The sequence below is a fragment of the Perca fluviatilis genome, chromosome 10 (assembly GCF_010015445.1).
Source record: "Perca fluviatilis chromosome 10, GENO_Pfluv_1.0, whole genome shotgun sequence".
In the NCBI taxonomy this organism is placed as follows: Eukaryota; Metazoa; Chordata; class Actinopteri; order Perciformes; family Percidae; genus Perca; species Perca fluviatilis.
In genome coordinates, this window is record NC_053121.1 from 11,969,381 (window position 1) to 11,997,245 (window position 27,865).

A 27,865-nucleotide genomic window follows, 5' to 3' on the forward strand; every position below is an offset into this window, starting at 1 on the left:
GAGAATTTGGCCCACCCATGAGAGAGAGACATCATGGCTTTCAAACGAGCAAAGTGGCAGTTGGTCAAGGCCACACCCCCACCCTCCACCTTGCCCCCGTCTCTCCTCCTCCATAGCATTTAAAGCTACAGACACAGACATGGCACATACTAAGGAAAGCTCATTGTAGGACTGGCTCTAGTGGCTGTAATTCTGCACCAAGGCTGAATTTTGGGAGACTTCAGATACAGTATTAGGGGACCACTAAGGTCTATATAAAAGAGACTTCAGATACAGTATTAGGGGACCACTAAGGTCTATATAAAAGAGACTTCAGATACAGTATTAGGGGACCACTAAGGTCTATATAAAAGACTTCAGATACAGTATTAGGGGACCACTAAGGCCTATATAAAAGCATCCAAAGAGCACCATGTCATGGGACCTTTAAAGTAGATTTTCTTCAGGGCTAAATTAAGTGGTATCGGATCGGTGCGTAAACTCCAGTACTTTTCGGATACCAGCGTTTTAAGCATATCAAGTATATTAAGCATATCAACTCTAGTTTTAATGGGATACCTCGGAGCTCTCTCCCGGATCAAACTGGAGAGATCAGTATGAAGTCTTGGTGAGACACCCCCGTCTGCAGCTCACAGTCCTGTCCTGCATATCCCCTCATCATCGTCCTCTTTTCGTGTTGGAAGCAGGCGGCGTCCTCGTGTGGCAGAGCAGAGAACTGCGGGGAACCAGCAGCTGGTTACAACGACTTCCCTTCATCATCAGCGTTTGCCCTTTTTTCTGTCCCGTTTAGTTTTTTTGGGCAAACAGCAGCTCACATTCTGAACAACAACACTTCCAACATCACCAGCACTAGCAACAATGGTACCGTTTGGTTTTGCAAACATTGTTTTATTAATCCATTTGTCAGTTTGTAATATATAAATTACTTTTAAAAACGTGAGAAGCAGATGCACCTACAAGAAGGACATGGCGTGAAAACACAGGTTATAGAAAACCTAGACTGTGTTTACAGGAGTCATCTTAGCCATCCAATGTCCACTTTTCCCAGATTCTTTTTTTTGCCTCCCTATACCATATTTATCTGTTTTTTTTTTTTTACAGAACAACTGTGGACAGGGCCATTTTTTATGTTTAAAAAAAAGTTCTATGGGCGTCGCCTTCCTCCATGTGCCAGCTCCCTTTCCTGTCTCTCCTGCGGCGCTCAGTCCATCCAGATCAGTGCAACGTAGGGGGGCGACACACAGCAGCCATAGCCCAGGGACTGGAGGGGGGGGGAGGGGTTTTGGGGAAATGGGTGTGTTGGCGGACTAAGGCATCTGGCAGCAGGTTCGCACCTCCTCTTCCTCCTCGTCGTCGTCTCTTTTCGTCCGAGCTCACATTTCGTTGGCCATGTCGTCGTGCTCTCCTGCCGACAGATCGCCGTTGGCACTGATCGTGTTGGCGCTGACTGCAGTGTTGTTGTCTTGGTAACCGGGAGGCATGAAGGCCAGGCTGTAGGGGTAGACCTTTTGGCAGGCGGATCGGTACGCCTCAGCAGCCTTCTGCTGGCCCTCGCCCAGCTGCCCGTCACGCAAAGCCTCCAGCACCTCAGTACAGATCTACACACACACACACACACACACACACACACACACACACACACACACACACACACACACACACACACACACACACACACACACACACACACACACACACACACACACACACACACACACACACACACACACACAGTTTATGTGCATTATGGTGGACATGTTCTAAACCAAAGGCTGCAGGTGTTTGATATCTGGTACTGTAGTTGTTGGGGAATTATCACCGACCTGGATGCCTCTTCCAGACAGCGACTCGTCCAGGGCCGTAGCGATCTCACAGGCCATGTTATCAGAGGAAGGCTCCAGGTACACCATCATCTTAGCAGCTGGCAATACACAAGAGAGACGCTTGATTCAAAACTATAGCCCCTATAGATGCAGTATCAGGGGTGGAACGGTACATGTATTCGTACTGAACCCAAACGGTACGGGCGGCACGGTTTGGTGCATGGGTTTACACGGAGAATACACGGTATAAAAACACATAAAACTTGCATGCAAATGAATTACCGTACTGCCCAACTAATGTAATGCGGAACTGCTGTTAGATAAGCGGGTTCTTTAGGGACACCTAATGCGTTAGCTCTGAAGCTAGCCGAGCTCCGCCTATGTATGCAGTTTCAATGAGTCAGAGAGCAGCACTAAGGACGAGTATGGCGAGTGGTGGCGAGCCACAAAAGTTAGAGGACCCGCCGGCCTCTTTAAGATCGCAAGTTTGGGGAAACTTGGGTTTCCGAGTCAGTTCCAGTAGTACAGGCGAGAGAGTGGTGGATAAGACTGCTGTTGTAAATTAGATAAAATAAGATACTTTATTAATCCCACACTGGGGAAATTCCTACAGCAGCTCAAAAGAACATTTTTACACACATCAGAATAACAGATACACATTAAGTAGAAAAAAAATACACATTATGTTTAAGAAATAGAAAAGAATTCGATATTTTTTTTAATCGCGATTAATCGCTGAATTTCTCTAGTTAATCGCTATTAATCGCATGTTTTATCACATGATTAAAATTCTATTATTTTGCATTTCAAAACAGTTTTAAGTACATATTAACAATGGAAAGCAATTCTTACCAGTGTATCTTGATTGGGAATCAAATGAATGCAAAGAAAGTTAGTTTATGAACTTGACTTTAAGATTTGTATTAGTTTATTATTTATTGACTGTAAACAAAAGAAGAAAAAAAAAGGAGGAGGGTACTAAACAACAGTCAGGAACTTGTTTATTGTTAAGGCCATGGTCAAAATTAAAGATTTCGGCGAGTAGCACTCTCCAAAATAGTGCTTTGCCTGTATCGCGAGTGGATAGTGCCACGGATAACCTACCGAAGGAGACTGTCGCGTGACTCCAACGTGTGGATTGACTACACTGTCGCCAGTGTACATCGTAGTTGATAAGTACGCCGCCACACCTAAGCGTCGTCGCCAGACGTGCCCTCAGGCTACTGTTTATTAAAGGGATACTTCACCGATTTAGCATTCAACTTTGTATCAGTAGAAACCCGATAGTATTTCTGAATGACCGTGCCTCCCTCCCTCATGTCCCCCTGAGACGAGAGATCTCTGCATTTGGGGCCTGGAAAAAAATCTTCCGATGACGTAAAATGACGATTTTTGCGTCATCGGAAGATTTTTGGGCCAGAGGCAAGGACTACAGCCAGTAGTAGGATCTACTTCCGTATGTTTTCAACACGCCCACAGGGGGTTGGACTGCCGAGTCTGGCCGAGGTATTCCGAATGAAAACGACTGTCAGCCATCTTGAATCTTCGCTAAACAGGCTCTCGGTTTTCAGCAGAAAACATTTACAACAATTATCTGCATTCAAACTACCCGACGTGTGTACCACCGGGATACATCGGTACAGATCGGAGAATATGCAGGAAACGTTATTACAGACGCAATACTCGACACACTACGTGAGCTTCGCCTGCACGGAGACCAGCGGTGTCGCTCAATGCCGCTAGCCGGCTAGGGGACATCCTCATCGGCTAGGTGGAAAGCTAACGCTAGCTGTCCACCTGTCCCAGCCATCCTGCTTGCAAGTGTCTGCTCATTAAACAACAAGCTGGACTACATCCTCCTTCAACGAAAATCCCAACGTGATTTCAGTGACTGCTGTGTTTTTGTTGTTGCCTGAACAACAGTGTACCGGAACCGGGACTATCCAGCTACCAGGCTGCTCTCGCCGGCCCGTGGAGGTGGGCTGTGTTAAACGGACTGGTGTAGAAATAAAATCCAATTAGCTACTGCTAACTGCTGGTGGAGTGTCCGCTCATTTAGACCACAAACTGGACTACATCCAACTTCAACGAAACTCCCAACGTGAGTTGAGAGACTGCTGTGTTTTTGTTGTTGTGGAAACCTGACTGAATAGTGTACCGGACTGTCCAGCTAACCAGCCTGCTAGCCCTCCGAGCTAGAGATGCTCTGTCGCCAGGTAAAAGAGGTGGGCTGTGTTAACACCGAGTGGCGCAGAAATGTGGTGATTTGTATCCATTTAACTGCTAACTGCTGGTGGAGTTTGTGACTGTTAAATGCCGACCATCTCTACAGTACCGCAGCTTAATTCACGGCTGTGTTTATGCTCTGTGTTTAACCACCCAGCCGCTAATGCTAGTATGTGTTAGCTGAACTTTACGGAGCCTATAAAGTGTGTGTACTAAATGTAGCCTGTTTCGTATGTCGTTTTTATATAATGTCGTTGAGTCACGTATATGGTTGAAATAAAACACGCTTGAGTTGAGTTGAATGCCTCGGTCTGTCTGTGAAGCGGTAGGCGTGGCTTGGGAGTGGACTCAAAGCAACGAAGCAGGTGCATTCTGGGATTTGGTGTTTTTCATCCATATAAGACCAAAACACATTTTCTGGCTTTTCTCGGCCTAGAAGGCACCAATTTAAAAATTCAAAATATACTGCAAGTTCTTTATTAAGTATCGTTGCAGATACCCCGAATAAAAAAAATTAAAAAAAACGATGCAGCAGACTCAGAGATATGGTCTTCTTTTAATTCAATACTTTCTTCTTCCTTCGTCAAAACCTGGTGCCTACATTACCCACAATGCAACGTGTCCACTGACAGTTGGGACAGAGGTTTAGGTGTAGTAGCGGCTAATGTAGCCTGGAGCCTCTGAGCAGTGGGCTACAGAGGAGGGGTAAGATCACTTCTTTCTAACTCCATACCTCCAGATTGTTTTCATTTTCAAAACTTGCCTTTAGACCCAAACAACGCTGACTCAAGTGAAATCCTTTGAGGGCAATCATCAGACTTCACACAGCTCCCTCTGGAGACACTTGAGGCTTTAGATTACCCATTTCAGCCCCTGTCACACATGCACTGCAAACCTCAACTCAACTAGACATTACCTGGCGGAGCTGAACGCCAAAACGCAGTTGTCCGAATCAGTTGGACCAGACATCAAACGGAGTTTACCCTGCCAGCTCGCTACTACACTGAGCCCATTTGTGAATAGAGCTGCTCATTGTGCGGAGTATTCCTGGCGAGCGAGTGGGCACGTTGATGAAGTTTCTATTACGCGGCTCGCGAAACCTGTCCAACCGGAGAGGCGACGTGATTCGTGAACTTCTGTCAGATCGTCAGACAAATTCAAGGAACGGCAAGGCCCTCGGCTGTTGACGACCAAATTCTCCTGACATTGTCCACAGTTCATTTGAGAAAATGGTTTCAATGTGTGACTAAGGCTGAGCATGTTTATCGATTCTGCGATATAAATCGATATTTTTCCCCCCAAGAAAGTATTGATTTTTAAGCCGCGAGTATCGATACATAAGTCCCATTCAAATCCCCCGTGTTTACTCCCGTTCACGTTGCAGGAAGAGCGATTTAGTCAGCCAGCCGCTAGTGTCGCTGTAAAGCAGCCAACGTCAACTGGCAGCCTGCCGCCAAAGCTTTTAGTCTGGCCCGCAGAATAATCATGAATTCACAAGTAGGCTACAATTAAACCTTCGTGAGTAGAAAGTCAATACTTATCAATGCACTCACCTGTGTAGACCGGCATAAACATGTAGAACGCGATATTTCAATCTGCTCAGTCCACCGCGCTGTTTTACGCAAACACAGCTCTACTCTGCAAATAGCGAATTTTTACAAACAAGCTAAAACAAAATCTGTCGGTTTGTAGTCTAACTGTTTATCTTTGTATAGCTTTTGCACGTCAAATTTTCGCTTCAGCGTCTTTGACAGTGACATGTTTACCTAACAACAGCCATATCTTTCTGCAAGCATTTTCCACCAATCAGGATGCTGCATACTACAATAATTTTTCCATAATCACAGACTTTAACCATCACTCCTCAGTGAACTGCCTCCTAGTCTGAGATCTTTTTATAGTTAAAGAGCCAGTTATTATGGAGTTTCCATGTTTTTTTAGGAGTTTGCTCACACTAATACATATATATAAAAAAAAAAAGTAGCATTAATTCAGTAAGAAAGTCAAAATTCCGAACAAGAATAGGCCTATTAGGTATAAATTCATTTTATTTTATTTTTTTGAAAGTCCGGCTGCCAGAGTGCTTAGAAAAATTCTGAAAAAAATGTAGTTGATGATCCCTGCTGTAGACTCTCTGTCCAGTCAGAGACATATATTGTGTAATTGATGTTTTCATTTCAATTAATTAAATCCAAGTAAATGGAACACTCACAAGATGTCACCAAAATCACTCTGTTCCCTTTAAATCTTTCAGAAAATGATGTAAGTGTATCGAAATATATCGAATCGTATCGTTGGCTGAATATCGTGATATATATCGTATCGTGAGCTGAATATCGTGTATCGTATCGTGAGATTAGTGTATCGCTACAGCCCTATGTGTTACATTGGTGAAGTTCCCCTTTAAGAAAGAATATGTTTGTATAAGTGGTTCATGCATATATATATATATATGTGTTGTGTGTGTGTGTGTGTGTGTGTGTGTGTGTGTGTGTGTGTGTGTGTGTGTGGTGTGTGTGTGTGGGTGTGTGTGTTTGTGTTCTGCGTACCAGCCAGTCCGGTGTGGGATGGAGTTGGAGTGTTTGCTCAAGTAGTTCTTGTTGAAGCTCTGAGGGTTGCTCTCCCCAAACAGCCTGGAGATCTCCTGCTTCAACACCGTCCTTACTGCCTCCGCCAAGTCTGCACTCTCACGCACTACACACACACACACACACACACACACACACACACACACACACACACACACACACACACACACACACACACACACACACACACACACACACACACACACACACACACACACACACACACACACACACACACACACCTTTAAAATCTTAGCTCAAGTCATGTCAATCTATTGAGAAGCGCCTACAGACTTATTAGTAAATTCAAGTTAGATGGGACAGTTTGTGGTTTCAGGCCTCAGATTTGAATCCAGCTCTGTGTCATGGCAGTGTGGGCAAATGAACGGTGTTTGGCTTCCCTCAGTGTCCCAGCTGAGCAGAGCAGCGGAGGTCTGGGTTAGCGTCGTCCGGCGGATCACGGCTGCTCTGTGCGCTGGCGCCACGGAGGGGAGACAGACACCGCTCCTCCGCACACGCCGCCCACACAAAGATGACACAGAGCTGGATTAAAATCAGCCACATATCCCTTTAACCCTTTGCTACCATCCTGACTTAAAGCGGTTGCACGCTTAGATCACACAAGTAGAAGCTTTCTGATGTTTCAAAGTCACATGGAGAACGCCTGCCCTTCGTGTAACTGAAGCTCACTAGCGTCACTATGAAACGTCAGCTCAGTGTGCGTCATACTCACCTCCTTTGAAGAAGCGCACTAGACACTGGTGCAGCCAGGGGTTGGAAGGCTCTATGGTTACAGCTCTCTTTATTGACTGAAGCATCAGCAGGTACTTATCTGGTGGAACGAAGAAACCGATCTAGTTAGTTCAAGGAAGTTATGACGCAGTTACACTCTAGAGCCGAAAATGGTCCTGAAAAAAAAAAGACAATGCTTTCGGTTGGGACTATCGAAATGGGGCGTGTGAAAGGTCATGAAACGCAGCGTGGCAGTTATGGGCCTGACCTTTCCTGAAGTAGATCTCGAAGGCCAGGAGGTGAGTCTCGATCTTGTTGCGCACCAGGTTCTTCAGAGGGATCAGGAACTTCACTGCCTCCTCCAGAGGATTCTCCACCTGGTAAAAGAAGCTCATATAAAGGAATACTGTACACACGTGTGGGGATGCTGCGATCAACAGATTTCACTATTAACCGTGCTTTAAAACGTAACGGTTAATTAATCGTAAAGGCTCTGCTACAACGAGTGTTAACTGACTGCACGTTATGTGTAGGGATGGGGATCGTGTATTGATATTGATACCATTTTCAAGACGGCTTAACCGTCCGAGTCTTTATCGATACCATTATGGATACTTTTCTATTATTTGGTGGAAAGACGAGACAACAAATTCTTAATCTTAACAGAACTATTATTGCAAAAACTGCGAGCCTGTGACTGTTCTGTCGCGGTTTTTGTTTTAACGAGCTGATGAAGCGGCTCACAGAGCGGTGCTCTCGGTAGCCAGTAAGACTATGTTTTGAACGATTTGCGTTGGGGAGGCTCGTCTTTACGTACACACTGTGCTCGTAAATATTTTTTCCCGGTTCGCGCACGTATCTAGACGTAACGTTATATGATTCAGCGGCCGAGCGGCGTGCGTAGCCGCGACGTGTAGTTAGATTTTGCAAGAGGTGCACGTCATTTAAGGCAGAAGCATAAATAGGCCTTTAGCCCGTTTAATGTACAGTAATGTTACAGTTAACAGTTAAGGAGTCAGGAGCCGACGGTTGCATTTACAGTGAGCGAGCTGACGACAGCGTTACGTTCCTACGAGTCAAAACTCTGCAACAGCTCAAACATGGGACATAAGGGTGGCCTACACACGTTACACACTTTTGGATTACATTTCAATGGAAAAAGGATTCCGCTTCCATTAAAAACCAATATATCAATACATCAGCCATTTGACACCTTCATTCATTACATCTTTCGGTTATAAATACTACTTCATATTATATGAGCCCACCTTGGCCAGTTTGTCTGGTACCAGCTCCTCTTTTGGCCCGCCTATCTCCTCATCATCATCCTCCTTCTTCTTCTTCTGGTTCTTTAGCTGTTTCTCCTTCTCCGCGTTCTTCTTCTCCTCTTCCAACTGGGCCTTCTTCTGCGCTCTCCGCTGCTTGTTGCGCAGTTTCTTCAGCTCCTTGTCTGTCAGATTTTCTAAAAATAAATACAATAAAATAAAAAGCGTTACAAAAATATAAAAGTGTAGAAAAGTGTTCAAAAATAGTAACCCTTTAAAGACAGTACTGTCACCAAACTGGTATCATTTCGCAAACTCTAGCTCCGACCGAACTGTTCAAAGAACGATGGAACCACAGGAACGAAAGGAGGAACAAACAAACACTCCCTTTTGTGAATTCCTGTTTGTGTGTCTAACTGGGAAGAGCCAGTCAATTTGATTAAACATTTTTTTTTAAAATGAGTCTGTGTCCGGCTGGGGACTTTTGTTGCATGTCAATCCCCTGCTCTCTTTTATCATCTCTCTACTTTCAACTAGAGATATACCAGTAATGATACCAGTATCAGACCCAGGGTTTGAATCCAATCTGTGACGATTTCCTGCATGTCTTCCCCTTCTCTCTCCACATTCTCACCTAGCTGTCCTGTCGAATTTAAGGCGAAAAATAAAATAAAAAAATCTTTAAAATAAAATAATCTTTAAAAAAAAGCTTCTGATACTGCCTAAAATGCTGGTATTGGAAAGTATTGGAGTTAATGCAAACAACACACCTTTTGTGTGTGTGTGTGTGTGTGTGTGTGTGTGTGTGTGTGTGTGTGTGTGTGTGTGTGTGTGTGTGTGTGTGTGTGTGTGTGTGTGGGGCGTTAGTTCACGGCAGTTTCCTGTGGCGTCACTATAATAATAATAATAATAATAAATTGAATTTATATAGCGCTTTTCATGGACTCAAAGTCGCTTTACAGGGCAGGGTAGATTATAAAAACATAACAAAACAAGTAGAACAAAACAAGATACAGATGAAAAAGGGAGGGGGGCAGGTGGACTATGGGTAGGCTGAGGTGAAGAGATGGGTCTTGAGGCGGGACTGGAAGATGGTGAGGGACTCAGAGGTGCGGATCTCTTGGGGGAGGGAGTTCCAGAGCCTGGGAGCTGCTCTGGAGAAGGCTCTGTCCCCAAAACAGCGCAGGTTGGACTTTTGGATGGAGAGGAGACCGGCTGAGGTGGATCTGAGGGACCGTGAGGGTTGGTAAGGGGAGAGGAGGTCAGTGAGGTATGAGGGGGCCAGATGGTGGAGGGCTTTATAGGTGAGGACCAGGATTTTGTAGGTGATCCGGTGGGAAATGGGAAGCCAGTGGAGTTGTTTTAGGACTGGAGTGATGTGGTGCCAGGATTTGGAGCAGGTAATGAGGCGGGCGGCTGAGTTCTGGACCAGTTGGAGTCGGTTGATGTTGGTAGAGCTGATGCCGAGGAGAAGTGAGTTGCAGTAGTCCAGTCGGGAGGAGATGAAGGCGTGAATGAGTCTTTCAGCAGCGGGGGGGTGTAGAGAGGGTCTGATTTTGGCGATGTTGCGGAGGTGAAAGAAGGAGGTTTTAATGACTTGACGGATGTGAGGCTCGAGGAGAGGGTGGAATCAAAGATAACGCCAAGGTTGCGGGCCTGGGGAGATGGGGAGACAATGGTGCCGTCGATGGTGAGAGTGGGGTTGTTGGTTTTGCTGAGTGTGGATTTGGAGCCGATCAGAAGGAATTCTGTTTTGTCGCTGTTGAGTTTGAGGAAGTTGTGTTGCATCCAGGTTTTAATAGCTGACAGACAGGAGTTGATGTGGGAGAGGGGAGGATTGTGGGGGGATTTGGTGCGGAGGTAGATCTGGGTGTCGTCAGCATAGCAGTGGAAGTCCAGGTTGAAGTGGCGGAGTATCTGACCAAGAGGGAGGATGTAGATGATGAAGAGGAGGGGGCCAAGTACGGAGCCTTGGGGAACACCTTGAGTGACTGTGGCTGTGGCAGAGGTGTGGTTGTGGAGAGAGATGAAATGGGATCTGTTGGAAAGGTGGTAGGATGCGCGCGGAGTGCAGTAACGTCGATCAGTTCGAGGTCTGTTATCAGGTCCCATCGAAGGCTGAACTCCCAGGTCCAGGAGGATGAGGATGTTGAGGGAACCGGTGTCAGCAAAGGTGAGGAGGTCGTTGAGGACTTTGAGGAGAGCGTTTTTTCTGTGCTGTGTAGGGGGCGAAAACCAGATTGGAGAGGTTCGAATAGGTTATTGGCAAGAAGATGGGTTTGTAGTTGTGAGGCGACTATGCGTTCCAGGGTTTTAGACAGAAAGGGGAGGTTGGATATTGGGCGGTAGTTGTTGAGAGAGGAGGGATCCAGACCAGGTTTTTTAAGGATTGGGGTGACAGCGGCAGTTTTGAAAGCAGAGGGGACAGTTCCAAGGGACAGTGAGGAGTTGAAGAGGTTAGTGAGGTAGGGGCATAGGACCGGGAGGCAGGACTTCAGAAGTGGAGTAGGGAGGGGGTCAAGGGAGCAGGTAGTGGGTTTGGAAGAGCTGATGAGTTTGGAGATTTCAGGAGGAGTGACTGGGTTAAACTGGGAGAGGAGGAAGTGTGGAGGAGGGGTCTGGAGGGATGGAGAGAGGAGGGTCCAAGGTAGGTGCTGGAGTAGATCCTGGAAGGTCAGATACAGGGGATAGGGATTTGTAAATGAGATTGATTTTGTCAGTGAAAAAGTGGAGGAATGAGTTGCAGAGATCCGGAGTAGAGGTAAGGAGGCTGTTGGTCCGAGGCTTGATGAGGTTGTTCAATGTGGAGAAGAGGGTTCTGGGGTTTTGGCAGGGGTCGGTGAGGATGGTGGAGAGGTAGGCAGATTTGGCAGCAATGAGGGCATCTTTGTAGGCGATGAGATGGGATTTATAGGCTTCATGATGGACTGTGAGGGATGATTTCTTTGTCAGACGTTCAAGTTGGCAGCCAGTTTGTTTCATTTTTCGAGTGCAGGTGTGTACCAGGGGAAAGAGGTAAAACGAGTTTTGTTTTGAGGGGGCCAGGGTGTTGAGGGAGGTAGACAAGGTGGAGTTGAGGTGGTCTGTGAGGTCATCGGGTGAGGTGAGGGTTGAGTCCAGGTGGAGAGTGGTGGAGAGCAGGTCAGAGAGATGGTGGGGATTGATAGATTTGAGGTTGCGGAAGGTGATTTCTCTGAGGAGGCGGGGGTGGGGTTGGAGAAGGGATGGTGAACCGTATCAGTTTGTGATCAGAGAGGGGAAAGAGGCATGGATGGAGGTCGAGCACTGGTTGGTTGGTGGAGCACACCAGGTCGAGGATGTGACCTTTTCATGGGGGGGGAATGTGACATGTTGGGCGAGAGAGAAGTTATCCAGTAAAATTTTGAATTCTGATGAGAGCTTGCATGTGGGGGAGTCCATGTGGATGTTTAAGTCACCGATAGCAGCAGACGGGAGAGAGAGATGAGGCTAGTGTGAGGAGTTCAGTAAAATAAGAGGAAGGAGGGATTTGGTTTAGGTGGCGGTAAATTAGGGATGACTGTCATGGAGGAAAGAGTTTTGAAGGCGAGATATTCAAACGATGATACTGAGGGGAGGGTGAGTTCTGTGATCCGGAAGTTCTGATTGAAAATGACGGCGGGCCACCTCCACCGCGGGGAGGGGCGGGGTTTGCAGATGTAGTTGTAGCCAGGGGGATGCTTGGTTGAGGGAGAAGAAGTCGTTCGGTTGTTGCCAGGTTTCGTGAGCAGAAGGAAGTCGAGAGTGTTGTCGAGGATTAGTTCATGGAGGGCAGGGGCTTTATTGTTGAGCGATCGGGTGTTGAGGAGGGCAAAGTTGGCATGGTGAGAGGGTGGTGGGATGGGGGCAGGCTGGAGAGATCTGAGGTTGTCCCGGTTAGCAGTGCGTGTGGTCGTTGGGGTGGGGGGTATTGCAGTTGAGGGGGACAGTGAGCCGATTAGCATATGATTGGAGAGTATGATTGAGTGTATGTGAAGTGGGGAAAGCACTGCAGTCCGGTCCGGGTTTTCTGTGTAGCCTGATGATGCGTTCAGCCCTATGTGAACCAGTGGGTGAAGCATTCAGATGACGTGGGACAGGTGCAACAGAGTGTGCAGGTGACCAGATGGATGGAATGGATTGTCCGTGGGGTAGAAAAACAAACTTGCGGCGAGAGCTTCTGTGGATGTAACGGGCGGACGTAGAAGTCCGAGCTGTTTGATGACTGGGATGCAGGATGGAATGGAGTAGTTGACGAATTGGACCAGTTGCAGAGTTGAATATTTGATCATGATGCCGAGCGGAGGGACGGAGAGCTCCGTGATAGTGGTTAGCCGTGGGCTAGGAGCACAGAGGTGGAGGTGGAGATGGATGAATGAGGTGATTGCCAAAATGATCCACAGCATGACCGAAGGAGAGGAATGTCTAGTCTTGGTCGCGGCTCGCATCTGGTGGAGGTTGCCTATGAGGAGGAGGTCAGCAATCGGGTTAGCCGCCGAAGCAGCTAGGATTTGCCGCCACGCGTTTGGTGAACGGGGGCAGCTAGCTAGCGGCTAACCGACGAGGCAAGAGTCCGGTCAAGGAGCCCCAGGCGGCTTCGGGAACCAGCAGAGAGACTGTCCAGAGGTACAGAGGCTGTCCAGAGGTAGGGGGTACAGCGAACACAAACACAAGAGAATAGCAGACGAATAGCAGATGAATAGCAGACGGAGAAGCGGCGAATAACCAGCGCCAGCGTCCTCTCACGTCGGTTGGAACTATGACACAGCCACGCTAGTGGTACTAAATCTGCAATGGAAAATAGAAGACTGGGCACCGCGGCTGAGCCGAGTTGAGTCGAGCAGGTACCATGTAATGCAAAAACGCCAAAAGAGTTGAACCTGACAACAAAGTAGCATACAGCTCTTAACCCTTGGGTTGTCTTCCTGTAGACCATGCACTTGGTGTCCTCCCAGGTCAAAGCTTTTTTGTCATTTTTTTTTCCTACACTTTTTAGACATTTGAAACTTTTCTTTTTCACTACCACCACTAGTTTTATACTTATCCTCGGGATCCATTGTCAATAAACCTCATTCATATGAAATGTCTTGAAGAAAAGAAAAAAAAAGCTGAAAATATGAATTATTTTGACTAATCGTTAAGATCAAAGGAACATATGTTGATGGATAATCACAGACGTAAAGTTTAGTCAGGATAAGGTTTTGAAAACATTTCATATTTTTCTTCAAATGCTATAAAATGGAACAAAACAACCCAAAATAGTGATTTTCAGTTTTGACCCGGGATGACTACAAGTGCACGGTTGAATGGAAGAAAACAAGGGTTAACGGTTATTTCTTCTTAAGTAACCAACCACCAGTAACCTTTTTAGCAATGAACACTTTTGTTCTGCTGTGTTTAGACGGGTCAGGGAGTGAAAGCCCCACCCCCCTCGTCCTAACACTGTGGATCCAGGGCTTCCTTATTTTGCGATGCTTACAGACCTCAGCCTGACCGCATCACTTGTTGTGCCAATAATGACGTTAGATAAAACCCTCTTGTGTAATACTGCTTGATTGTAACACAGACTGACCGGTGTCTGCCTGGCTCTCCTTGCTGTCGTCAGCCAGAGGTTTGTCGTGGAGGACCAGGTAGATCTGGATGGCGGTCCGAGCAGCTCTGTAGTAGAACGGATGCTGCCGCAGGACGTCCTCCAGCTTCAGCAGGTCCACGTAGGAGCGCAACGTCATCTTCCTCATGCAGTAGGTGTGGAAGTCAAACTGGTCGTCTGTGATCTCCACAAAATGCTGATGGAGGAGAGAGAGAGAGAGAGAGAGAGAGAGAGAGAGAGAGAGAGAGAGAGAGAGAGAGAGAGAGAGACTGTGTTTAGACTAGGGCTGCACAATTAATCACAATTTTATTGAAATCGCAATATGGAGGGGGGGTGCAATATTTGTTAAAGGCATAATATTTCAAACCATTCTGAATGAATTGTGGCGCTGCAGAGAGGTCGCGGCCTACAAATCAAATCCTACAGACTAAAGAAAAAAAATCTTTGTTTGGTACAGATCCTTGCAAAAAAAAAAAAAAAAAAAACACTATAAATCATTTTCATTTTTTTTCCTTTCATTTTTAGTATTTTTCAATGAAAATGAGAATAATGATACAAAAATGATCATTCCCTCCAATGTCGTGAATCATATCACAATTGCAAGCTATCAGTCCAAAAATAAATCGCAATTAGGTACTCCTATGGTGCAGCCCCAGTTTAGATCTGCTGAGGTTAGAAAAATCAACGTGGAAGTCAAACTCCTCTGGTCATCGGAGGGCCGGTAGGAGTGACGGCAGCGGAGAACATCAAATTCAAAATGAGGGAATATTCGCAACTTTATTAAAATTGGGGATTGCACACTTTATCCGGATACAAGACGCATTGTTGAGTTTAAAATGGGGCCAAAGCTGCCGAGTCCAAAGGTAGAGAAGTTGGAATGGATGAGGGTGGGGGTGATGTTAGTTAGAGTAGAGGGTAGAAGCTTACCCTCTCAATCTCGTGGCACTTCTTCAGGGCCTCTCCAAACTTGTTCATGGCCTTGTAGGCCAAGGCACACTCTGTCTGGAACCACATGCACTGCATCTCATTCAGGTTCTCCACTGCAGACGCCCCCTCCTGAAATCAACAACACACACACACACACACACACACAACACACACACACACACACACACACACACACACACACACACACACACACACACACACACACACACACACACACACACACACACACACACACACACACACACACACACACGATTTCCTAGATATTAAATATGAAATTTTCTGCAGTGGTCCCAGTAATATACTGAAGTAGCACATCACAAGCCTAAGCTACATTTGAGTCAAAGAATTGAGGACCTCACAATCGGATTGGTTAATAGCCGTGATATAATAACCATTTACAACAGCTATGACTTTTGTTTCCACTGGACAATAAGTATCACTCAGAGTCTGAGGAAAAAACAAACATTAGACTAACAAACTGATAGCTGTTGTCCAGCTCTGCTCTCTTCAAAGCCACCAGACTCCATTGACAACAACGGTCATTTTAACTCGCAGAAAACACGAAGTTGCTGTTCTCCTGTTGCCTCGATAGGTTAGTCAGTTTGTGTTATTGTGTGCCTTTCGTTAGTGTTAAGCTAAAGAAAAAAGCCTATGCTAGTGTAGGCTAACGCTACCTGTGCTGCGTTCCGTGGCAACCGCCTGTTTGTGCAGGCAGTCAGCACAGGAGGGCCCATTTTTATTATTATACTTTTCCCTTTATTCAACAGTGACAGTGGATAAACAGGAAAGGGTGGAGAGAAAGAGGGGATGACACGCAGCCAAAGGGCCGCAGGTCGGATTTGTCGTCGTCAATAAAAATGCAGATACAGATAATCTGCAAGCTGCCAAAAAACGGCCCCGATAATCGGCCCGGGCCCATAATCGGTCTGTCCCTAATTAGATCTGCAAGCATGCTGCCTGATTATTGGCTCACTGACACAGATGAGATTTACTCCTTAGGTATTGAAATTGGGTATGATGCATTTTTCGATACTTGATACTAAAGAGGAAATCCGGTCGGCGCATAAAAGGTATCGAAGTTCGATATGCAGCCCTATCCAACGCACACTCTCACGGTCTCTTACCCGTGTGAACTTGGAGCACATCTCCTCGGCTTCCTTGATGAGGCCGGCCTTCAGCATGTACTTGGCACACTTGGAGTTGATGAAGCGGTCGGCGGTGTCCAGGGCCTGAGCCTCGTCCATCCACCGAGCGGCTTCCTTTATGTTGCCGGCGTGCTGCAGGGCCAAGGGACACAGAGGACGGGGCAAAGAGTCAATGCTCACGATACACATGGAGTTTAATCCCCCAACTTCTGCCAAAGTAGGGCTGAATGACGAATCGTTTTCAAATTGAAAAATCAAGATTTGAAAGAAGGCGATCAGCTAATCGCAAAGACCGCGATTAAGCAATATAATTCCCCATCCAACTCACGGATCGGATCACGGTTTTGAGTCACGGAAGCATAAAAAAAAAGGGGGGAATTTAAATGATTATAAAAAATGTAATAATAACTTTTAACAATAATTACTTCTTTCACCAAATTGCTGTTAAAAGAGAAAAACAGATGAGAAAAAGGTATTTTACATTAACTATGGATGGACCATGTGGTTCACCAGTTTCAGGTAAACGCAACATTTATGCCGTGTTCCAGGCAACCCGTAACTTACTACTCGTGAACTCGTACCAGATCGTTGTACTCCCAGTTACAGTTTTGACGTCACACACACACACATAAACAACAATGTCGACCCCTGTTGATGCTGTACAGACGCCAGTGAGAAATAGAAATAAATATACATAAATAGGCAACGTAAAGTAATTCCGCACATTATAATCAAAACAATACACATACGATTGTGTACTACTACAGGTTGTTTATTAAATGAAGCCCAAAATATGTTTCCGACTAGAACTCGCTAGTATCAGCTAGTGTTAGCTAACGTCAATGGTAGGTAGCCGCTAGCTAACACTAGCTAGAAGGGTTTGTCGTGACTTTGCCTGGAACGCTACCAAGTCGTGAGTCGTGACTTGAAGTCGTAACTTGCGGGCTAAAAATTGTGTCTGGAACAAAACATTAGTCCCGTCTGTTTTGTTTTTCTGACAACAGCAGTGACCAAGTGCTAATTTGTGTCTTTTAGCTCATAGCTTTAGCGGCAGACTGTTGTACATCCTGCTGTTGGAATCCTCTACAGTGAAATACAGTCACACTTTTACACCGTTTAACTGTCAGCATTTTAACTGTGTTTAATCCAGCTAACACTGTAGCTAACGGTAGGCTAACGTTACCTGCTGCCAAGGTAACGTGTTATTAGTGTTAACTAGCGTGACATGCAGCGATGCTTCTTTAGCCTCCAACGTCTGTTTTGGATCATCAGAGAGCAGCACAGACATTTAAGTGGTATTGCTATTGCGTCCGGTAGATACCGGGCATTTTAACATACGCCGTTAATGTGAACAGAAAATTGCGGTGCCTGTACCTTTTTCCACCGCAAACGCGCATTTGTGGAAAGCGGTCACACAACAGCTGAAATGTTGGGTTTAAACTTTACGGAGACATCCAAATAAAATATTGACTTCTTTTGAAATAAGATTTTCCAGTTTTGTTTGTTTTTATATATTTTTTTAAACAAATATTGAACAGAGGCCACGAAATGGTTGCCAATTGACTAGATCTGCGTGCCAAGGGCAACCCGGGCAACCGTTACTGTCGAGCTCTGAAATATCCAATGCAAGTGAAGTACAAAACATCCGAATATACAATTTTACAAACACATTCACACCTAATTTACAATAACGCAAACGTGCAAAGTTGCATCAATAAAATTAGCATGGGCTCAATCGTTCCCACATCCTGGTGGCTCGTGTTTTCTGAGTTGAGCGTAATGCATTTGATGTGTGCAGTTTATACTGAACCTTGTAGATCTTGGCCTTGATGAGGAAGAGCTCGATGAGCGTAGGCGTGCTGTCTATGGCGGCGTTGATGTACTCCAGAGCGAGGCTGGGTTTGTCTATGAAGTCAAAGTGCTGTGCCAGGAAATACTGTACCCACAACAGGGTGGTAGGGGGCTCCTCCTTCCCATCATCTGCGCACACATTTTTTACAAAAGTCACACGAGTTCTGCCTTTGTGTGTGATTTTTGGATGGGTCTAACAAACACATCGAGGCCCGTGAAGAAGAAGTCAACTCAAGAACAAGCGACACTCACCCTTTTCACTAAACATTCGACAGGTTTTTAAACAGGTTTCATAGCCAACTACTAAGTCTTCAATGGTTGTAACCTGCACGAGGGGGGAAACAAATGAAATTGTCATTATTGCAGACCAGGAACGAACAGCGGCTTCAATGTGGAAGCGCCCATTTTAAATGTGACGCCGCTCACCTTTGCTTTGTCTGTGTAGAGGGATTTGAGGGTAGTGAAGACGGGGGGGCAGCCTTTGCTGAAGTTCATCCTCAGGTAGCTGTCCAGACATTCACAGAACTTCTCCCCTGGCCAGCACAACACACAGTAAAAGGTACAGTAAAGTGAGATTTGTAGTGAGATGACAAGAACGTGTAGGGTTTTTAAGGCTGGTTACACACAGGCTGCGTCCGTTTATATTTCGGCTCCCATGTTAACAGGTCAGAGCTTACACACTGCCTGTGTGACACGCACACGTCAGGCGCGGCTCAAACGTGTGCCTGCTAGAAATAGAACCAACGCCTATTTTTCACGCGACACGCAAGCGTGTCGAAAGCGTTTGCAGGCAAAATATAATAGGAAAAGATGTTTATATGTCATTTAGACACAAATACATATTAATAAATGACATGTTGATGTTTGAAAGTCTCTACGTTTTGATATAAATGCAGATTTATAAATGTAATTAAAAAAAATATTGATTTTGTAATACAGAACCTGTCAATACAGAACGAAATATTCTGTAGTCTATTTTGCCCCCCCCCCATTTTCAGCTTTCATCAGCTGTAGTCAAATCAGGCTAATTTTATGAGTCAGCTCAAATACAACATGAAACCGTTAGCTGTTGCCTGGTAAATGTGTATCGCAAGCCGGAATTTGTGCGTATGTCAATGTGTCAATCAACGTGTACTAGGGATTCTAATTTAGAGGTTTTTTTTCTGACCGATCATTAGTCTGGGTCGGAACCGAACCCGCAACCGAACCCGCAACCGCTGCGTTGAGGATCGAGCCTCTGTATATGGGCGCGCACTCTACCAGGTGAGCTACGCAGACGCCCCCGCAGAAATGTTTCTAATAACTTTTTTTAATTTTTGTTTTGATAATATTGCTTTTTTAACTGTTTGACAGATCATATTAAATCGGTTCAAGTTCTTATTGTTCGATTAACGGTTAACATCCCTAATGTGCACGTCTCTTTAGTGGTAATTCTGTCTGTACTTAAAGAATCTCACATTAGCTGAGTGCACGTTACTTCCTTCCCTGTACATTTTAGCTTGGTAGCGGGTCCAGTAAGTTAATAGTACATCTGTTGTCTCGGGGTAATGACAAAGCAAACTACGTCTGCTGATGAAGACCACAAACTCACCACGACCATAGAGAAAGAGAAAAGGGTTTTGATCAAAAACATGCCACACTGACTGCACGGTGCTGCGGCAGGCTGCACTGTGTGTACCTGTGAGGAAACTAAGAGGCAGTCTTCGGGGAACCAGGCCTTTAGGAAACTTCACCCAGGAGTCCTCGTAAATCTTCTGACGATCCTCTACACCTCCTGGACACACACACACACACACACACACACACACACACACACACACACACACACACACACACACACACACACACACACACACACACACACACACACACACACACACACACACACAGGAAGAAGAAAAACAATGTGGCTACTGTTCTTTCCTTGTGTGTTACAGTCTTTTCACTGTAGCTCAGCACAGAACGACTGTCCATGTAAACACTAAGAGGGTATTAAGCTTCATTTTGGAATGTTACATTTAGATTTGATCAACTCAGGCTGCTAATGCCTCATTTTTAGCTTCAGCTAAAGTTTGGGGTGTATTTTTTTACACAAAAGAGGACTGTGGATTAGCGCTGAAGAAGCCCCATAGGGACTTAAAATAAACGGCGAAATACATTTTCTGCAATTTGTGTGGGTTTTGTGCCCCTTCGCTTCCACTGGAAGGACGTTGAGAAGGGATCTCCCAATAGACACACCCTACACTGGTGACCCAGAGAGAATGTTAAACCTGGTACAGCCCTAATAAGTAGCTACAGTATAACTACATCCATCCATCATATTGCGTGGACCCGACACGCGTGGGCCTGAGGATAGTGTTCACCTGGCTTTAAGGCCTTTTCCAGGCCATGGTAGTAGGCCCAGTTCTCAGGGTTCCTCTCCTGGAGTCTGCTGTAGACATCGGAAGCTTCCTCGGGCCTCTCCAGCTTCAGCAGAAGCTCTCCTACACACACACAGACACAGACACAAAATTAGGGTTCAAAATGAACTTTTTTTGTCCACCACGAGAAAATCACTAGTGAATGTTCAAATTTAACCAGCCAATCAATAGATTGATTTTTTAATCAATCAGCCACTTACACATTTAACGGCCATTTGGCTGGTGGATGGTGCTAATTTTGGAGCCTGCTTTCAACATTAACTAAGCACAATGTTTGTATTGTATAAATTATGAAGCAGGACTGAAGTATGTAGAGGGGCCCTGTTAGCCAGTTTAAATTCTTTTACACATTCTGTCCGAGCTGGAGGACTGAACCTTTCCAGCCCCTCTGCCTCAACACACAACCTGGGTAACCAGTGTCATCAGCCCACCTCTCGTCTCCTCCACGGCCAGTTTGTCACAGATCTGTTTCTCGTAGTTGTTGAGGTGATCGAGGGCCTCCTTGTGCAGGCCCGCCTCCCTCAGAACCTGGTTCTGATAAAGCAGCAGTTCGCTGTACTCGTAGTCGACCTTGTCTGGAGACGTCTGGACAAACACACACACGCAGAGAAGGGAAAGGGATGAAAACGTATGAGTGGAGCATCCTTGAGTGGACTTTGCTGCCCTTGCTAATTATCAACGCCTGGAGTGTTAGCTCAGGAAAGTCGTTCTATCGCCACTCTTAAAGCTTTAGTGCGGAACTTTTTGATATTAATGAACGTCCGTTACATTCAAGCCATCGCCAAATGAGTTGCTACAAAGCTAATTAAGACTATCAGCTCCACACTACTCTCTCTGGATTTCTCTCACGTCCAGATGATTGTGGCGTCCGACGACTTATGCGCGCAGAAACTCGAGTGAAGGTAATGACCTCTTCTGAAGAGTCCATCATGTTTTTGTAATCCTCCGTGTCCTCCTCGGCTACTAGCAACTGCGTGGAGGAGGGGCGGTGCGCGATCACGGAAGGCTTGTGTCATGTGGACATGGTGACAGTTTTGTTGTCGTTACTTAGAATTCCTCACGGGGGCGACAGAAACTACACACTATACCTTAAAGAGACCCTAATCTGTTAGGAGTCCCCAGCAGGTGGCATACTTCCACTACAATTTAGGGCTGGGCAATATAACGATATTATATTGATATCATCATAGGAGACTAGATACAGGACATATAGTCTTAGATTTTGGATATCGTAATATGGCATAGGTTTCGTCTTTTCCTGGTTTTACAGGCTGCATTACACTAAAGTGATGTCGTTTTCTTACCAGACTGTTCTTGGGTGTTCGTAGTTTTATCCACATTACTGATGAATATTTATGACAAATCTCATTGTGTAAATATTTTGTGAAAAGAACAAACTGTCAACTAGGGCTGGGCGACATGGAGAAAATCAGACATCACGATATTCTTGACCACGTATGTCGATATTGCGACGATATTGTAGGGTTGACTATTGGTGCTTTCACAAAAAAATTTTTTTTTTTACAATGAGATTTTAGATAAATAATGTAAACAGTTTCAAGTGATATATACTGACTATGTTTACATGCATGCACAGAAATAGTGTGATGTTAAAACAAATCTGCAACGTAGTATAATTGTATATGTCGATATATGACTTTATCACGATGCGATTCCATTGAAAGACGATAAACTGTCCTATTGTCAAGCCTACAATATCGTCTTGATATCGAGGTATTTGGTCATTAATAAGGTGATATTTGATGTTCTCCATATCGCCCAGCCCTACTACATACAAGCATGACTCAGTATAATATACAAACTTATTCTGTACAGTGCCGTTGAGTCGCCTGTAGCTCTGACCTACCTGTTGCGTTTTGCGGAACTCCTCAACAATCTTGGCAGCCATCTCAAAGTCCTCCAACAGGTGATAGGCGACAGCGTAACCGATCCACGAGGCCCGCTGGGCCGGGCGGAGCTGCAGCAGCTGGTACCGCGTCTCCTGGAGAGAGAGGGAGACGGACCATCATAGCACACCAAACTGTAAGCAACCATGTTTATGTCTGTTATTACAGTATGTCCACCATGGACTTGTACTGGTCAGGCAACCCGTCCTCGGTCAGTCTTCACCATCTAACCCCTATTTTCAACCGGGCGCGTCTGCTGCGTTCTGGAGGCGGCCATTTAAGTCAATGCTTGATTTTTCAGCCCACGTGTAAAGTAGGGTTGGGTACTGAAACATGGTAGGAATCGGACCGGATTAGAACGCAAATTTCGGTTCCACTCAGTGTGTTGACTGAAATATTTTTCCTCCGTCACTCCGAAATGGACGTACAAATATCACACTCTCTCTGTAGTCTACTGTTAGCTAGCTACCGTAAATGTAGGCTACTTTTAAAATGCCATATTTCCCCTCTGGGCTCACCAAAACGGACTTAAAAGCATATTAACCATTCACTGACTGCACGTGATCACTAGTAAACATATTACACTTACAATAACAATCGGTTTAGGAATCGGAATCGTTTTAAAAGTAGCGGTTCGGCATCGGAATCCTAAAAATCCAAATGATAGCCAACCCTTGGGTGAAGCGGCTCTAAATCTAAAGACACGCGCCAGGTCTATTTTTACGTGGGCCGCAGGGCGTTCACCAGGAAGTAGAAGAGCGAGAGCATCCAGTCATTTTACCAAAAGACACCCCCCCCCCCAATATCGTATAGGTCTCCTCTACAACACCACGGACGGCGGGAGACACACGCTTGCCCCACAACCCCTTCATCCATTCTCTTCCTGCGTCCCTCCATCTGGGCCTTTTTTTTTTTTATACACACATCCTCTCTCTCTGGCAACCCTCACCCTGTATCCCTCCAGGTCTCTCATCTGGATCTGCAGCAGGGAGAGGTCTCGCAGGATCTGCAGGTTGTCCTTGTCCCACTTCAGAGCGTTGCGGTAACACTTGATGGCCTCGTCGTACTTTTTGTCAGAGCGCTGCAGCAGGCCGTACACATGCCAGCCTGGAGGAAGAGCGAGTTCAGGAAGCCAACACTCCTGCACGGGTTTTTTAATGTACTTACAAATGTAACAAAAAACACACACATCGAAATTAAAAGACTGGAAGAATGTAAAGACTCGTTAACACCTCAACAAAGAGCGGCCAAGCAGAAATTAGATCAAATTCAAGGTGTTTCGGAGTTAAGGCTCTGACACACCCACCCGACGGCCGACCGTCGGCAGAAAAGGCAGCCGGACTGATCATGCCTCGGAACACACCGAAGCGACGCCGACTTGATCGTACATTCTGCACGTGCGCGAGACGTAATACGTCTCCATAACAGCAGGCGGCGCTGACCTGTATTGTCGCCCCAAAAAATGAAAACCGGAAATGACGGATCATCTCCTAGTAAACACAGTGCACGGAAGAAAATACGATGGCTAGCAATAAGAAGAGACTGGCGTTGTCCGCTCTTGGGCTTCTTCGCGTGGAAGAAGCACTGATTCGCTAGCCAAGGGCTAGCACTCCACCAATCAGATTGGTCCTTGAGTCCGAGTGCCCACTGGCCGATTCAACAAGTCAAAATCGGCTCCTCCGACTGACGACGGCACGGAACACACTCGAGCCACCGACCTCGCCAGACTGTCCGACGGCCGATAATCGGGTTGGTGTGTCGGTACCTTTAGGGCTGCTCGATTATGAAAAAAAATTTTTAATAAAATCTTCATTACGATTATTTTTGATCAATATTGAATTCACGATTAACACGATTTCTCATTGACTTTTGGAAAGATGTTGCATTTATTGAACTTTTTTTTTTTTTTATTGAAAAAAAACCTTGAACTGTGAAATTCCCCTTAATACTTTTCCTGTTGAACTCAAGATGAGATAAGAGTTTACTTGCAAAATGTCGTGCAGAATAACGTTTTCTCGAGTACATCGTTTTAGTGATCGCTGCAGGCCAAAATCGCGACCGTGATTAAAATTTGATTAATTGCACAGCCCTGTTCAAAGTGATTCAGCAGATGTTGTGCCTAACTGAATTGGAGTGTCAAACTGCCCTGAGCGGCTGACGGAAGGATACAGACGTGGCTCTTGAGGTCGTTGCGTAAGCCTCGTCTCACCAGCTCGTAGGCATCCTCCTTCTTGCCCAGACAGTTGAGGGTTAAACCCTTCATGGCCAGCGTCTCTGGAGCACAAAGCAAAGGGGGGGGGGAAAGAGATGAGCGGGACATTCAGGGACATGAGATGTCAAGACAGGTGCAGCTTCCTCCACTTTTATACCTGATTTATTGAGACTGTTTATGTAAATGACGTCCAGGGAGAGACAGTGGCACAATGCAGCATTTTACTTAAAAACACACGCCCCACGCCATAGCCAGAGGACCAATGAAGAGAAGTGACGCAGGGCTAACAGCAGCCAGTCAGTGTTCTGCCCTTTCTACAGACTTGCCAATCAATGTTGTCTCTTTCAGTACATCATTTCCTCACTTGATATTTAGTTGGATCCCTGCTCTAATCAGATACATTATGCAAAAAAGAAAAAAAGAAGAAAAAAAGGGGACTTGATTGTTGGGGTCCGTTACAAGTTGCCACAATACTCGTTTTGTTGTAAATTGTACAAGTTGCTTGCTCGATATTCCCATATGTATTATATTACCTTTAAGAGTTCCATAATCAATATTTCTAATATTTACGATTGATTAAATGGCTACGTGTAACAAGAAAAGGGTCCCCTCTGCAATTCCCTTCAGCTTTACAGAGCTTTATTTTTATTTATTTTTTTGCATTTTAGCTAATTGTTTTTTGGCATCCAGACACTGCCTGCTTACACACAGTGTATTCACATGAACTGATGAAATGTCTTGCACAACTTTGCAGCTTACTTCTCAGTATATAATAAGGTTGCTGCTGGCCACCTAAACGGAACAGGTGTGAGTAGTAATAAAGAACTAGGCAGTATTGAGAAAAAAATACTACGGCATTGCCACAAACTGCAATGGTAAACAGCGTGACAAATATCACAACTAGAGCCAGACCATTCTATTGGCCAGCCACAGCTAATCACAAAAAACATCATTATCACTGCATACATTAGCTGATAAGTAGTCTGGAGCAACAAAGTACATTTCCAGGATAAAGCCTGACGCGTCCAGCGCATGACCTTCTGCTCTCTGTGTGTTGTCGTTCCCTAAAATCCCTTCGCTACGGGAAACAACAACAAACTTCGAGCTAGCAAGCTACACGCTGAAAATGTAAAGTTTTGAAGAAAATTTAGATTGTGCGACAAGGCGGGCCTGCTTGTTTTTTTTTTTCGGGGAATGGTTGTAAAGATTTACAAAGAATATGTTTACGGCATTTCCTCTCTAACTGGGACGTTTTGGGACCAATTGGTGGGATTGCTGTGGACGAAATACACACAGCAATACGCTGGTAAGACCAAATGAGGTTTAACCATGTATCCAGCTAACTGAAATAGCTCACGTTACTGTATTGTGAACAGTTAACTTCATTTAATATTGGATGTGGCTTTTTGTTTTGCAGGGTGAAAATCTTCCACCAAAACAAGTTCCTTTCCAAGACTATTTTTGCAGAGCCACCGTCGCTGCGTATATAACTTAGCGCCGACCAAGGCGATTGTGATTGGTTTAAAGAAGTGCAAACAACCCAGAGCGTTTTTCTTTCCTATCGTAGAGTGCATGTATGTGTGGTGTAGCCAGACCTTACTCCACAGCGCTGTGGAGATAGAGCTGTCAAAGCAAGCTAGTCTTGCTTGATAAGTAACAAGACACTGCAGTAGAGAAATGCCAAAGATATGTTTGAGGTAGTTTAGAAACAGGCATGCCATCACATAGTTTATCCACATGAGAGGACCGACGAGCTTTTTTTGTGTTGGGGACAAGTCAAGCAGCTTGTGTCTTACCTCCATGTTCAGCAAACTTTGGGTTGCCCAGGATCTGTTTGCAGAACTTGAGGCCGTTTCTGTACTGCTTGTGTTCGTAGCATCTCTGCAAAAGAAGACAGAGCAGACTTTACATCAGGCGCCTGAGGCCAACAGACTGCCCTTCTACCGCTGCACTAATCCTCAGAGAGCCATGTTGAAGTGCCAGAAAAAGAAATTAATAATTGCTGAATGCCAACACTGTGTTCCGGTGACCAGTAGAAATAACTGGTCCTTCCTGCTGCGAGCAAAGCATCACATACACCAAACATTGCCAGTCCAGTCAGCATGAGATTGTGGCACGGAAGAAACACAACTTGAGATAAGAGCCTTGATGATGGAGGGCTGTGGACAAAATGAAATCAGACAAGCGGCCAGATGGATGTGACTGGCTCAGGCATCAGGAGTTCAGAGCCCCCCCCCCCAGTAGAAATCATGCTAACTCCCACAAAAAAAAAAATGCACTTAGGTCCCTGACTGACAGTAAGAAAGAACACATTCCCAATACCCAAGAGTAGTGGTACACATTATTAGAATGATACTGTTAGCTAAGTCAATATTTTAAATTAAGACTTGACTTTAGCAGTTGTTGACATATGCCGAATTTAATGTGGCATCAACTGATTTATTTAGCGACTCAAGCTTTCACGTCCACGTTATATTGTAAAGAAGCAAGAGTAAGTTAGCGAAGCTCTTAACTTCGAAATTACTGAATGAAATCTGGTTCGCGGTATGGGTTTAACTGAATTGCTCGAACTAAGGACAACTATTTTTGGCCGCACATACAAGAACAGTGTTCAACAACTTTATTGACAGTGCAGACGAATACGTTTTCCAAACTGCAACTTTTAACTAGAATAGCTAACGTCAACTCTCCACCTAAGTTGTGTGTCGGTCATGTGTCAAGCAGCTTTGTCATTGATTGTAACGTTACTTTGGATGTGTTGCCGAGGCCAGCGCATAGCTAGGACACCACACGACAGGTTGCTGCAAACTAACGTGATGCTGCCTTCTTAGTTGCAGTGTTATAATAACTGAGATATGCTATTCAAAATGCGTTTGGTAAAATTAATATGTTGGTTAATTCACTAGCGACTCCCTAGCTAACGGTACACGCTCTGACTGCTAACTTAAAACTGACGGCTACTTGGCAAACTAGCTAGCATTAGCCAGCAAGCTGACGTGATCTCAGGCATTTAGCCTACCAATATTCTCTTGAAGAGAGCATTCTCCTTCGGCGGTAGAGTGATTGTGGGCATTTTGTTGGCTTCCTATGCCTCTCTCGGTTCACACATGAATAATATCCTCTTGGAGTCAGAGATCCTGGACTGTTTCAGTATCTTC

General features: G+C 45.3%; 1 protein-coding gene across 1 annotated transcript; it reads right to left on the bottom strand.

Annotated features, from left to right (window-relative positions):
- Nucleotides 1–862: 862 nt before the first annotated feature.
- On the bottom strand, nucleotides 863–27,863 carry LOC120566888 (N-alpha-acetyltransferase 15, NatA auxiliary subunit-like). The gene is given in 21 exon segments (XM_039813568.1): nucleotides 863–1,511; nucleotides 1,514–1,598; nucleotides 1,824–1,924; nucleotides 6,603–6,743; nucleotides 7,371–7,469; nucleotides 7,638–7,746; nucleotides 8,638–8,831; nucleotides 14,204–14,417; nucleotides 15,149–15,277; nucleotides 16,297–16,449; nucleotides 18,128–18,297; nucleotides 18,421–18,493; nucleotides 18,595–18,701; nucleotides 19,847–19,942; nucleotides 20,532–20,651; nucleotides 21,020–21,173; nucleotides 22,456–22,590; nucleotides 23,445–23,602; nucleotides 24,665–24,769; nucleotides 26,504–26,588; nucleotides 27,727–27,863. Coding segments are annotated over 21 exon segments (2,778 nt in total). The 5' UTR covers nucleotides 27,781–27,863; the 3' UTR covers nucleotides 863–1,215.
- Between the last annotated feature and the right edge of the window lie 2 nt (nucleotides 27,864–27,865).